This window comes from Myxocyprinus asiaticus, chromosome 43 (assembly GCF_019703515.2).
Source record: "Myxocyprinus asiaticus isolate MX2 ecotype Aquarium Trade chromosome 43, UBuf_Myxa_2, whole genome shotgun sequence".
In the NCBI taxonomy this organism is placed as follows: Eukaryota; Metazoa; Chordata; class Actinopteri; order Cypriniformes; family Catostomidae; genus Myxocyprinus; species Myxocyprinus asiaticus.
This window is the reverse complement of record NC_059386.1, coordinates 29,361,203-29,375,645: the sequence shown is the minus strand read 5'-3', so window position 1 is coordinate 29,375,645 and position 14,443 is coordinate 29,361,203. Positions and strand designations below refer to the sequence as shown.

The following is a 14,443-nucleotide window of genomic DNA, read 5'->3' as shown; positions in this document are numbered from 1 at the left end:
ACCATAAATCTAAATATTTTCATTTTCACTTTAAGAATATGAACATGAAACTGGAGATTTATAGTAAAAAAGACTTAAATATTGATCTGTTTCTCACCCTCATCTATCATATTACTTCTAAAGACATAGTTTTCACCCCTGGAGTCATATGGATTACTTTTATGCTGCCTTTATATGATTTTTGGAACTTGAATGGTCTGGCCACGATTCAATTGCATTGTATGTACCTCCAGAGCTGAAGTATTCGCTTTTTTATTTTATTTATTTATTTATATTTTTTTTTTTGCCAATGTGTGAACGACTTGTAATGCAACTTAAAAAATTAACCCTTCCCGGACTTTCTAGGTTGCCTATTATAGCCTGTAGACTGATTTTCATGAAGGGAGCGGGTCGGTTTTGCCGGGAAAATCCAAAGGATGTGACGTTTATGCACTCTCCCAAGAGCCTTCTACTGAATCCAGTCTGGCTAAGCGGGAACGTGATTGTGGTTGAGCGAAAACTAGAGTGAACTTCGGCAGGGCATTTGATTCCTGGAGGGACCTTTGTTTGGTTTTGGGGATCAAAACCGACCCTGAATTGGCGCTCTTCTTATTGGACAGGTAAGCTTACATAACTGCAAAGCATGTGAAATATAGTGCCATAAGGATTGATCTGTGTAATTTTAGCTAACTTGATCTTGCCTGCGAACGCTGAAGAATTGCAAGGTACCTTGCTTTGTAACTTTCAAATAATTTCAACGATCTCCTCTTTATACTAAAAGTCAGGAATACAGGATAAATTTAAGCAAATACGCTGGTTTCTTGATCGAAGTACAACATATGACATACAAAACGTACAATAGTGCAACATAACAGTATAGTTCGGTAGTATGTAGCTGTATGTGTGTATCAGTATGCTATGTTAGCTGATAAGTAGTTTTAGTTTAGTCTCAAAGTTTGTAGTAAAACAATCATAACTGTGTAATTTTAATTATGCTACCTCACCTGTCAGCATGATGCTGGTGAATCACCTTCAGTCTCTTTGTATGTTACGTCATTTTTAAGCATAACTTGTGCTGTTCAGTATCACCATCTAGTGGCTTCAGTGCAATGGTTGGCTACATACTGTATTTGAATTGGGATAGTTCACCCAAAAATGAAAATTCTCTTTTCATTTACCCTCATGTCATCCCGGATGTGTATGACTTTCTTCTTCTGCAGAACACAAATTAAGATTTTTAGAAGAATATTTCAGCTCTGTAGGCCCATACAATGCAACTGAATGGGTGCCAAAATGTTGACCCTCCAGAAAGCACATAAAGGCAGCATAAAAGTAATCCATACAACTCCAGTGGTTTAATCCATATATCCAGAAGTGATATAATAGGTGTGTGTGAGAAACATCAATATTTAAGTCCATTTTTGCTAGAAATTCTTTTCCCTGCCCAGTAGGGGGTGTATGCATGAAGAAAGTGAATCAACAAAAAACAAGAAGAAGAATGTGAAAATGAAATCAGCTGAGCAGGGAGGAGAATTTATAGTAAAAATTTACTAAAATATTGATGTTTCTCATCCACACCTGTCATATAGCTTCTGAAGACATTGATTTAACCACTGGAGTTGTATGGATTACTTTTATGCGGACATATGTGATATTTGGTGCTTCAAAATATTGGCACCCATTCACTTGCATTGTATGGACCAACAGAGCTGAGATATTCTTCTAAAAATCTTTGTTCATGTTCAGCCATCCAGGATGGCATGAGGGTGAGTAAATGATGAGAGAATTTTAATTTTTGGGTGAACTATTCTTTTAAGCACCAAATACACAGGTCTTGTTTCAAAATTATTAGCAACCATTCAGCCACTGTATGAAATTAATTAAACTGAATTAAAATTAAAACGTTTCATTAAAACATTAAAAATAACTATACTGATAAGTCAAACTTTAGGTTGGAATGGGGCAAAAGGCACACCTAAAGGAAAATTAAGTCACAAAGTGTCTCAAGATTTAAGAAATAAATGTATTTTTATTGATGGAGCAACATAATTTGAGTGAAATGATATAACAACAGAAGGTTGTTTTGAATACAGTTCAAAGGTGGCAAGGGACCCTTTTACCCCACACCTGGTGTAAAAGTCTCCATCACTTGGGGTAAAAGACCCCTAAGGGGTTATAGTGATATAGTGTACTTAGCGGGGCAATAGTAATAGGGCACAATTTGTCAACTTATGCAAATATATTTGAGACAACAAGATGCTTTTTTGAGTTACAAATTAAGATAATGCTTATTCAAAATAACCACTTCAGAAAAGGCTGCACAATTCCCTGTTAATTGCAAAAAACAATTGGTATTTTGTAATATCTCAAGTATTCTATAAACAAACTAATCTTCATTAAATCTATTCCCTGACTTAAGAAAAACAGTGTGTTTAATAAGGGCCTTTAGCCTCTGCAACAGGGGGCTTTTATTTTTTTTTACCCCAAATGCTATCCTTTCACTTATTGGACAGTTATTGATTTTTTTTTTTTGTTTTTTTTTTTTTGTTTTTTGTTTTTTTGTTATGTATATATAATCACCTTGAACATAACTGAAAATTACTAATAAGTATTTTGTCTAAAAATAAGTGTGATTATTTCCAGGATGTTCGTAAGCTACATAAATTTATAACATTTAAAAAAATATTAAATATTAGATCAGATTGCCTCTAAAATCAACCTTTAGACATTACACGCAATGTTCTCATGGAAGAGGGAAATTTTGCAGTTAACAGTGACAAACAGGTGTTTAGGAAAGTGCTGTGGTAGTTTTCTTTTCTCCCCTTTTCTCCCCAATTTGGAATGCCCAATTAATTCCCAATGCGCTCTAAGTCCTCGTAGTGGCGTAGTGACTCGCCTCAATCCGGGTGGCAAAGGACGAATCTCAGTTGCCTCGGCGTCTGAGACCGTCAATCCACGCATCTTATCAGGTGGCTTGTTGAGCGCGTTACCGCAGAGACCTAGCGCCTGTGGAGGCTTCGCGCTATTCTCCGGCATCCACACACATCTCACCACGTGCCCCACCGAGAGCGAACCACATTATAGCGACCACGAGGCGGTTACCCGTAGTTTTTGATGCTATTTAGTGTTTTGGGAGAAAATAAAATCAAAGAAGCCTTTTGCCCCGTTGTACCCTACTCACTAAAACAAATATCTTTCAATTCAGTTCAGCAGTTATAAGATTTTACCTTTAGTAACAGTTTATATATATATATATATATATATATATATATATATATGTGTGTGTGTGTGTGTGTGTGTGTGTGTGTGTGTGTGTGTGTGTGTGTGTGTGTGTATGCTCCAGAATTGCAGTTAAAGTCACATTTTTACAGTAAAAGTGAAAAAACACGTATATGTGAGGATTGCGCCCCCGCCTCTTACCGTGAGAGAGAAAGATACCTAAAGCCCGCCCACTACTTCATGAATGACAGCTTTACAGCCAATAGAAACACAAATCAGGGAAGTTGTTCCTGCAGCGGCGTGAATTCTGAACGAGAGCCCTGGCTGCTTGAGGTACATTTTATTCTCTAATCCTTACATAAGAAACCGTAAACTAACGTCAAACTGTGTAAACAAAATTTATGTCGAGAATTATCTCTCACATACGCGATACGTTTGTTATTAACAGTTCTGTGGCACTGAGGATGTGTGTTTAGGTTGATTTTGATGCAGTGACGTCAGAGCGCCGTTGAATGTGTTTTACTTGTTTATAATCGCGTTCACTGCGCGTGCTGGCGTCATCACTTGCTCGCTCTTTCAAGGGCATTTCCACGGTCATGAAAAGCGCAGGATGATCCAGGCGCAGGTGTACCAACTCCAATAGTAGCCACCTGCCAAAAACATCTCTTAAATTCACATGTTACGTATTGCATATCTTTATTTTACATGATAATCCTTTTCAAACCGCATGTTGAGAGGGCATGTGCCCAGCTGCTATTTAAAGCCAGCACGCATAGTTATTTTTATCCCATGTCTTGGCAGGGTTGCAAGGGGCATTCCCTGCATCGTGTTTCAAATTTATATACCACTGTCAAAAAGGCCACTTTAGATGGCCACTCTCAAATAACACTTGGCATTTAGGTGACTGAATGAGGGCTGTAGACAGTGCTGCTGATAGTCTTATGAAAGAATCCTCAGTTCTAGCCTGATCTGTTTTTATTTTGAAAGTCTTAAATAGTGCTGATCTAGCGCAGATGCATTTGAATCCATGCCTTCCTCATAGCAAGCATCGGGATGCTGCTTGCCAATAGAGCAAGTAAACTAAATTTGAAATGTTTTTCAGGTACAGCAGTGAATGCTGAACGGAGAGAGGCCGTGCACAGATTTAAGGAACCTGGAGAGAAGCTGATAAAATTTACATCCCCCTTTGAAGGCAAATTAAATGAATCAGATCTTTGGATCACATTTTAAAAGTTTGAGTTGGTAATGTTTCATTGGGAGAAGGTTGGTTATTAGAACTTAAAGATTTCCAGACTGTCTGATCTGGTTTCAGCACAAAATCACTGGTGTCACTGTCATTGGCCACTGGATCTTGGATTTTGTATTTATTTATTTTTATTATATTTGTTCGTCATCTTATTGGTGCAATCATGGGAGCAACTGGTTATGGATATTATCGCACTATTATATTCATCTCAATGTTTGTGGGATACATGCTGTATTACTTCAACCGGAAGACTTTCTCCTTTCTGATGCCATCAGTGATGGAAGAAATTGACCTGGATAAAGAAGAGCTTGGTGAGTGTGCATGTCTTCTGCCTGTCCAGTAAAGGTTTTGGATTGGATTTTCAGATTTTGTACTGTAACACAGAATGCTTCTTTAAAGCACAAGTGTGTTTTTTTTACCTTTAGCTTTACCTTTAGCTTCACCAAATGGAATTGCAAAAATATTGCACTTCTTCCATTGGTTGGACTAACAGATACTTCCGACCCCAATCTCACGCAATTGGATTTGCCAGTGTTGTCATGTCGGCCTGGTTGGGATGCTCAAACAAAAAGAGCAATTTTCTGATTGTGCAAAAAAATAGTTTTTTGGTTAAAGCAACCTACTGTACAGTTAACTTACCTATAGTTGTCTTTGCATGCATAAAAATTATACACAATATCTTTCTTACTCAGAAAAGTCACATTATTTAGGAGAGCATTTTTCACAAGTCACATTTATGTTTTCCCTGTTTCCTGTGATGCAGGTCTGATCACCAGCAGTCAGACTCTGGCCTACGCTATCAGTAAGTTTATCAGCGGAGTGCTTTCGGATAAGTTCAGTGCTCGCTGGCTCTTCTCCATTGGGCTTTTCATCGTGGGCGTCATAAACATCTTCTTCTCCTGGTCGTCTACTGTCATGATGTTTACCTTGCTTTGGTTTGTGAATGGGTTCGGTCAGGGTTTTGGCTGGCCACCATGTGGAAAAGTGCTTCGGAAGGTAACGCTTTACCCATCTTTCATGGATCGTTCACACAAAAATGAAAATTCTGTCATAATTTACTCACCCTCATGTTGTTCCAAACCCGTTTGATTTTCTTTCTTCAATGTAATACAAAAAAGAAGAAAAACTCACCACACACCTGATAAGTTATTAGCAGGTGCGTAGGAAAATCAACTGAGATAAGTAAACAAGAAACAAAATCCCGCACGCTGCTGTTGCTTGCGAATAAACAGTTTAATGAATTGATACAACTTTTTAAGGGCTGACAGCCTTAATCACTATTTACTTTCATTGTATATAAAAAAGAGCAACATCAGCAGCATTCATCAAAATATCTCCTCTTGTGTAACACGTTAAAAAAAAAAAACTCCTGCGAGTTTGGAACAACATGAGGGTGAGTAAATGACATCATAATTTAAATTTTTGGTTGAACAACTAAGGACAGATTCTCTCCTGTGAGGACTTGCTCAGTGGGTCTGACCCTTTGCTTTAAATCTAGTCAGTGTACACATGTTTTCTGAGTTAGCATTGTGCCAGGAATAGTTGGGAATTCTAAACGCAGACCTTATACTGCTTGCTACGGAGCCCCTTAGAGGATATGGCAGGACATTTTTTTCTGAAATAGTTTTGCATGCCTTCACAATAAGTTTTGTGTTCCCTCGCAATAGTTTTGCATTTCCTTGCAATAAATCGCAACCATGGTTTTTCTGTAGTTACCATATTTTAACCTTGATATTCATAGTAAAACCATAGTAATAATACAGGAAAATGAAAACTATGGCAATAAAAATCATAATTTTGTGGTTATTATGGTTTTACTGTAAATATTTGTAGTACAACTATAGTAACCACAAGATTAACCATGGTTAATCCATAGTAAAACCATTGTTACTATCATGATACAGTATGCTGTAATAAAACCATGGTTTCCGCAAGAAAAAAAATAAACGTGGTTAACCTACAATAGTCAAGATTACTACAGTATTAACATAGAAAAATTATTTCCGCCAGAAACTATAGTTACTACAGTCTACAATATTACTATATTAAAGCCATAGTAACTGCATAATTATGATTTTTATTACCATAGTTTTTGTTTTCCTGTATTATCACTGTAGTTTCACTACGAATATCATGGTTAAAATATGGTTACTCTAGTAAAACCACGATGAACTTATTACAAGGCAAAACTTATAGCGAGGGAACGCAAAACGCACTGCCCATGAAATCAATCTGGGATCCTTATTCAGATCTAATAAAAATAAAAGGCAGCAACAGTTATCTGTGCCAGACCAGCCTGGAAAACAGTTTATGTCATGGAATTAAATTACTTTAAGAGGGTGAAAACATGAATATTAGGCCCTTATCCAGAATGCTTTTGAACAAAGGAATATTCAGAGTTCAAAACAAGCTCAATCGACAACATTTATGGTATAATGTTGATTAAAACAAAATAAATTTTGACTCGTCCCTCCCTTTCTTTAAAAAAAAAAAAGCAAAAATCTGGGTTCCAGTGAGGCACTGACAATGAAAGTGAATGGGGCCAATCTGTAAACGTTAAAATACTCACTGTTTCTGGGGCCTGGGTAGCTCAGTGGTAAAATACGCTGGCTACCACCCCTGGAGTTCGCTAGTTCGAATCCCAGGGCGTGCTGAGTGACTCCAGCCAGGTCTCCTAAGCAACCAAATTGGCCCGGTTGCTAGGGAGGGTAGAGTCACATGGGGTAACCTCCTCGTGGTCGCTATAATGTGGTTTGCTCTCAGTGGGGCACATGGTGAATTGAGCGTGGTTGCCGCGGTGGATGGCGTGAAGCCTCCACACGCGCTATGTCTCCGTGGCAACGCGCTCAACAAGCCACGTGATAAGATGCGCGGGTTGACTGTCTCAGACGCGGAGGCAACTGGGGTTCGTCCTCTGCCACCCGGACTGAGGCAAATCACTATGCGACCACCAGGACTTAGAGCGCATTGGGAATTGGGCATTCCAAATTGGGAGGAAAAAGGGGAAAATAATACAGCCACAAGATGTAAACTCTGTGTGTTAATGTGATTTTAGTGTGATAAAATCACTTACTAACCTTTTCTGTGTATCGATAGATCCAGTCGTTGCCATGACAACATAATGCTTGAAACCCTAAAGCCTGAATGACTTCAAAAACAACGATTTTAAACAATTTACAGCTGAAATAATACACAAGTTTTAACAGAGGAATTAATGCAAGTGCTTTTATAAAATTATAATCTTCACATTTCTGCCTTTAAACCCTACATAAAATTGGCCTCATTCACTTCCATTGTAAGTGGCTCACTGTAACCTCAATTTTTGCTTTTTAAAATAAATAAAGGGACGAGTCGAAATAATGTTTTTGTGATAATCAAGATTATGACACAAATTCTGTTGATTGAGATGAACTTGTATTAAACCCGGAATAATACTTTAAGATTTATCTCATGATTATTTGGCATTCAGATTTTAAATTTCAAATAATATGGAAGCAGATCAAGTAAGTACCTAGAAAATCCGAAACTGGCATTTCTCTGTGTGGTCAGCGCCTCTTCTATGAGTTGCGCGAAGTGTCCTGATCTAAGGGGGAGAGATTGAAACTGCACCCGGCTGATGCACACTCTGTCGCGGGGACACTCATACCTCGAGCGCGCATGCTTAATGCAGCTAGATTATAACATGATGGCTCGCGACTTATTGAATCTTAATATATGTCACTGTGTGTTTCTAATCGTGAAGAAAATTGGCAATACGCAGCTTTATTAATAAGAGTTTGTTTTTTGTGAGTTAAAGATGGATTGAAGTGAACAGAAAGGTGAGAGAGGTAGTCTTCGCCCCATTATACACTGCAACAAAATAAGTTTTTGATTTTTTGTTTTGGCTTTTTTTCCAATATAAATATATAAAACACCTTTAAAGAAGAAAAAATTGTTATCTGAGAATGTTGAATATAATATTACAAATACAAATATTTTAAAATATCTAAAAATCCTTTGAAAGAAGATGCATTCATCTGAGAAGCAGCATATAAGATATTTAGACTTACATTTAGAGAATAGATCTTGAATATAAGTATATTTTGTCTTTACTGCGCTCGTAGAAGTATAACCAAGTGAAAAAATACACTTATATACAAAATACACTTATATTTAAGACATTCTCTTAAAGCAAGTTTAAATATCTTATATGTTGCTTCTCAAGTAATTGTATCTTGTTTTAAGGATTTTTAACCATTTTAAATGGAAAACAAGACAAAAACACTTGATAACAATAGGATTTTTTGCAGTCATTACGGTAATGATAATTTTGAGGGAAATGTGCATAACAATAATGAAAGTAATATCACAATACAAAAAATCCTATTAGTTCTAAAAAATACGGTTCGTTTTCTTTAAGCAAAATAAAATGTTGTATTTTTTGTCATTTCATAACATGATATTATGCATAATTGTGCAGTCTAATTAAAATGACTTCATTCTGGCTTTTTTCAGTGGTTTGAACCATCTCAGTTTGGGACGTGGTGGGCCGTCCTGTGCTGCAGTATGAACCTGGCCGGTAGTTTGGGACCCATCATCACCACAGTGTTGGTTCAGTACTATAACTGGAGAATCATCATGTCCATGTCTGGGGTCATCTGTATGGCCATCGCTGTTGTTTGCCTTCTGCTAGTGAAGAATGAGCCCAGTGATGTTGGGCTTCCCAGCATTGAGCCTGGAGCTCAAAAGGGCAAAGGAACGAAGGGAGGTAAGAGAAACATGTGTCATTAGGGCTGGAATTTTATAATCCTCTGTTTGACAAAAGCAAATATTTGCTACAGTACAATGCTGCTTTAACCCTACAGGTATGGTCAATATATATGTATATAATAAAATGTAAAATCTTATAAATACACTAAATCCCAACTGGTAGTTTAGACATTCTAATAAAGGAAAACAAATAATATTTTATATATATTTATAATATATTTTAATTGAATATTTAAAAATGTTTTATAAAAAAAACTAAAAAAAAACTTTTAAAAATAAATTCACTGCTATTTAAGATCTGTTTAGTGAATTTAAAGCTACACTATGTAACTTTTGGCCCTTTAGCGGTTAAAAAATAAAACTGCATGCATATTGCGGAAGAACATTGTTTTGGTTGTGCTTCGGCTCTGCTCCTCTATGCGGATCAATGTGGTTCGAGGCACCGGTGTACACATGGATACAGGACATCTTATCAGAGCGAATGGATAGATAAATAACGAAAGAAAGGAAAAGACGGATATCTGAAAACATATCATCTGAGCAGGTAAGTGCCATATCTTATGCTGTTGTTTTGACTTATTGGAAACATTGATGTTTTGAAATAAATTACATTACAAAAGTTAGGCAATGTTCGTTAACATTAGACATAACAATTGCTAGTCTGATAAGGTCAAACGTTGTAAAGTTTTAATAACTGCTGGATATTTGGCCAAATAGACCACGGTAGTAACTAATTTATAGATTGTCATTGTTACCAACCAGTGGTCAACATAATTTCAAGACTCACATGTCATTGGCAAGCCTAGGACTAAAGGATTTATTTATATAAATTATTGCCATTATAAAGAAAAATACACACGTGTGAAAGCAAGTGAAAAGTTCTGCACCAGTTACAGTATAATTATTGTATTTCACTACACACGCACACAGACGTGTATGTGATTACACAACTATACATAAACCATATCAATAAAATATCTTACCTGTTGAGTAAGAAAAAAGCCATCTCTAGGTCGCTTTTAAATCCTTTCAGATCTCGGAGTTGTCACCACCTCTGAAAAGCCAAGCCAATGTTGATTCGGGTTTTATTACGGACTCTGTCACTTTCCCTTTTTGCATGTAGACTCTGCTCTGTTCGGGGTTTCTTTTTTTTTACAACTGGTGATTCCCCGGAGGTTTGCCATTTTTAATGATCCATGGTCAATTTTTCTCATTCATTGTGACAACAAACTTTCAGCTTCACACTACTCCCACACACGCGCTACAATAGCCGGAGCTTATTTTCTCTGTGTACGGACATGACGTGACACACACGGGCGAATGACGTATGTATGCAATTTCCCACTAAATCCGTCCTGACAGTTCTAAAATATAAATAATTTTTATAGGTTTATCAAAGTGTATTTGGGTAAAGACATGGTTTGGAAGATGGATTTTTGTTGCACGCTCTCATTAATAACATTTTGTCATTTTTTAACAACAACAAAAAAAAGTTACAAAGTGTAGCTTTAAATATTTCAGGCAATTGAGGGTCAAATAATTAATTATAAAAATTAAAAACATTCTGCAATTTGTATACTGTCATGATTCACTGTTATATTCACTGTATATTGCAATGTTTATAAACCACTTTTGGCTGCTGCTTCTGTCAATCAACCCCTTTTTCCAGCTCCTAATGATGAAAGCACATTGAAAGACTTCCTGCTGTCTCCCTACCTTTGGGTGCTGTCTGCGGGCTACCTGGTCGTGTTTGGGGTGAAGATCGCCTGCACTGACTGGGGTCAGCTCTTTCTCATGCAGGAGAAAGGCCAGTCTGCAATGATGGGTCAGTTGGTTACTTTACCTGAAGTATCAGTGTTTGGTTCCTCATGCATTCAAAAGCATTATGGATTCCTCTTGAACTTCAAGATTAAATCAGAATGTGTTCTGAAAACAGCCATTCTCCCTGTATGAGTTCCAAAGCTGTCTGTGTTGTTTTTGGCCAGTGTGTGTTTGTTTTCTGCAGGCAGTTCATACATGAGTGCCCTTGAAGTTGGTGGCTTTTTTGGCAGCATTGGAGCTGGTTATCTGTCTGACAAGGCTGTTGCCAGGGTGGGTACAAGGGCAATGTAAACAGGCCATTAATAGGTTGATTTCCATCTACAGACCACTGCAAAATTATCAGTTTCTCTGTGTTTGAGTAAAATTAACATTTTTGTTTTATTCTATAGCGTACTGACAACATTTCTCCCACATTCCAAATAAAAATATTGTATTTTAGAGCATTTATTTGCAGAAAATGACAACTGGTCAAAATAACAAAAAAGATGCTGTGTTTTCAGACCTCAAATAATGCAAAGAAAACAAGTTCATATCCATTTTTAAATACAATACTAATATTTTAACTTAGGAAGAGTTCAGAAATCAGTATTTGGTGGAATAACCCTGATTTTCAATCACAGCTTTCATGTGTCTTGGCATGCTCTCTACCAGTCTTTCACATTACTGTTGGGTGACTGTATGCCACTCCTGGTGCAAAAATTCAAGCAGCTCAGCTTTGTTTGATGGCTTGTGGCCATCCATCTTCCTCTTTGTCACATTCCAGAGGTTTTCAAAGGGGTTCAGGTCTGGAGATTGGGCTGGATCTTGATCCGGTGGTACTCCATCCACACTTTGATTGACCTGGCTGTGTGGCATGGAGCATTGTCCTGCTGGAAAAACCAATCCTCAGAGTTGGAGAACATTATCAGAGCAGAAGGAAGCCAGTTTTCTCCCAGGATAACCTTGTACGTGGCTTGATTCATGGGTCCTTCACAAAGACTTATCTGCCCGATTCCAGCCTTGATGAAGCACCCCCAGATCATCATCGATCCTCCACCTGGTTGTCTAATGGTTAGATGGAGACCTGGAGAGGTCTTCAAGCCACAGTGTCTCGCACCCACTGTGAAATTTGGTGGAGGATCAGCGATGATATGGGGGTGCTTCAGCAAGGCTGGAATCAGGCAGATTCGTCTTTGTGAAGGACGCATGAATTAAGCCACATACAAAGTCATCCTGGAAGAAAACTTGCTTCACAGCCAGGTCAATCAAGTTGTGGATGGAGGACCACCGGATCAAGACCCTGTCATGGCCAGCCCAATCTCCAGACCTGAACCCCATTGAAAACCTCTGGAATGTGATCAAGAGGAAGATGGATGGCCACAAGCCATCAAACAAAGCCGAGCTGCTTGAATTTTTGTGTCAGGAGTGGCATAAAGTCACCCAGCAGCAATGTGAAAGACTGGTAGAGAGCATGCCAAGATGCATGTAAGCTGTGATTGAAAATCAGGGTTATTCCACCAAATATTGTTTTCTGAACTCTTCCTAAGTTAAAACATTAGTATTGTGTTGTTTAAAAATTAATATGAACTTGTTTTCTTTGCATTATTCGAGGTCTGAAAACACAGCATCTTTTTTGTTATTTTGACCAGTACTTTCTGCAAATAAATGCGCTAAATGACAATATTTTTATTTGGAATTTGGGAGAAATGTTGTCAGTACTTTATTGAATAAATCAAAAATGTTAATTTTACTCAAACACATACCTATAAATAGTAAATCCAGAGAAACTGATAATTTTGTAGTGGTCTCTTAATTTTTTTCAGAGCTGTAGATATTGGATTTGTATTGCAGCAAAGATGTTAAATGCACAATAACTTCTCTATGTAATGTTGTACAGCAAGGGTTGGGTATCTATGGTAACCCTCGTCATGGGCTGCTCCTGATGATGATGGCAGGCATGGCTGTGTCCATGTACCTCTTTCGGGTCACCATCACGCCAGAGACTCCACAGGTAAACTTGCTTAATTTCAGTGTTTTATTTTTCATTGTAGAATCTATATGGGGATGAGCCTGTATCTATTCATATTTGGGTATGTTTTTCCAGAATCATTTAACTCTATTTGCAAGTTCTTACATTAAAAACATATATCTGCTTTCGTAGGAAGCACCGCTTTGGGTTTTGGCTCTCCATCCAGTTTCAGTTCTCACTGGTGTTTCAGAGAAAGAGGTATAGATCCCCAGCATTTAGCTAGAATCATGTTTAAGCTGATTTCGCCATCACCATGATCATCATGCTTAAATTTGCTTTTCTCTGTCTCTGTTTTATAGCTTTGGATTTTGATTCTTGGTGCAGCATTTGGATTTTCCTCGTATGGACCAATCGCTTTGTTTGGGGTGATTGCGAGTGAGAGCGCCCCCTCCAATTTCTGTGGGACGTCCCACGCCATAGTAGCTCTGATGGCAAATGGTAAGTCTTCTGAAAAATGAGTTTCATGATACATCATGAAGATAGATCTAGTCAAGTCACGTTTTTACTGCTGAAATTCTCAATGTCAACATATTTTCCTCACAGTTTGATTAAGTGCATAATTATTGTTGAATGTTTTTTCAGTTGGTGCATTCATTGCTGGTCTGCCGTTCAGCACCATTGCGAAAAACTACAGCTGGGACACAGCATTCTGGGTAGCAGAGGTCACCTGTGCCGTAACAACAGTTTGTTTCTTCTTTGTGCGTAACATGCGCACAAAAATGGGCCATGAACATAAAAAAATTAACTAATCAGAGAGCCATGCCAATGTGACAGCACGCTGCCAATCAGAGACCGTTAGGACATCTGTTCCGAAAAAATGGCTTCATGGTTGTAATGTCAGTGTTACTGTTATTTTTAGTAAAAACATATTTTTTTAAACTTGCACTCAATTCACCTTCATTATCACATTATAGCGACCCTTTTGTCAGCAGAAATGGCACTTCATTCTCACACTTCAGCTAGAGAAAATGTAGCTCCATGGTACATCTTTCAAAAGAACAAAACTTTTACTGTTTTTAAAAATAGAAATGTTTACGTTCTTTCTAAATCTGGAGAGTTTTTTAGTTTCTTATGTAATAACTTGAATTATATCACATGAATGTTAATGCTACTTTAACATGGAGGTTTTTGATTAAAGCATGAATTGAAATGTCACTAGTTAGGTGTCCCTCTTTGTTATTTGCTTAACAGCTTTTCTAGAACTTACACACTATTACTTACAAATAAATCATTTTGAACTTTATAACTCTGTTCAAATGCCACTGTTATCACTCCAAGGAATTTAATTTTTAAATATGTGTCTACTTGGGACAAGAAATTTCATGCACTCAGCTGTATCCTTTATGATGTATGAAGGTGTAAAAAAAATATTGTGCACATTAAAGTTTGCTTATCTGTAACAAGAGAATCATTTTAAACAC

The 14,443-nt window shown here is 37.4% G+C and overlaps 1 protein-coding gene across 1 annotated transcript; it reads left to right on the top strand.

Annotated features, from left to right (window-relative positions):
• The first annotated feature begins 3,459 nt into the window (after positions 1-3,459).
• Positions 3,460-14,424, top strand: LOC127433954 (glucose-6-phosphate exchanger SLC37A4-like). The gene is made up of 10 exons (XM_051686344.1): positions 3,460-3,531; positions 4,301-4,755; positions 5,208-5,440; positions 8,939-9,191; positions 10,863-11,018; positions 11,199-11,284; positions 12,891-13,004; positions 13,155-13,220; positions 13,322-13,460; positions 13,605-14,424. Exons 2-10 carry the CDS (start codon positions 4,608-4,610, stop codon positions 13,769-13,771), a joined length of 1,362 nt encoding a protein of 453 aa, XP_051542304.1. The 5' UTR covers positions 3,460-3,531; positions 4,301-4,607; the 3' UTR covers positions 13,772-14,424.
• The last annotated feature ends 19 nt before the right edge of the window (positions 14,425-14,443 follow it).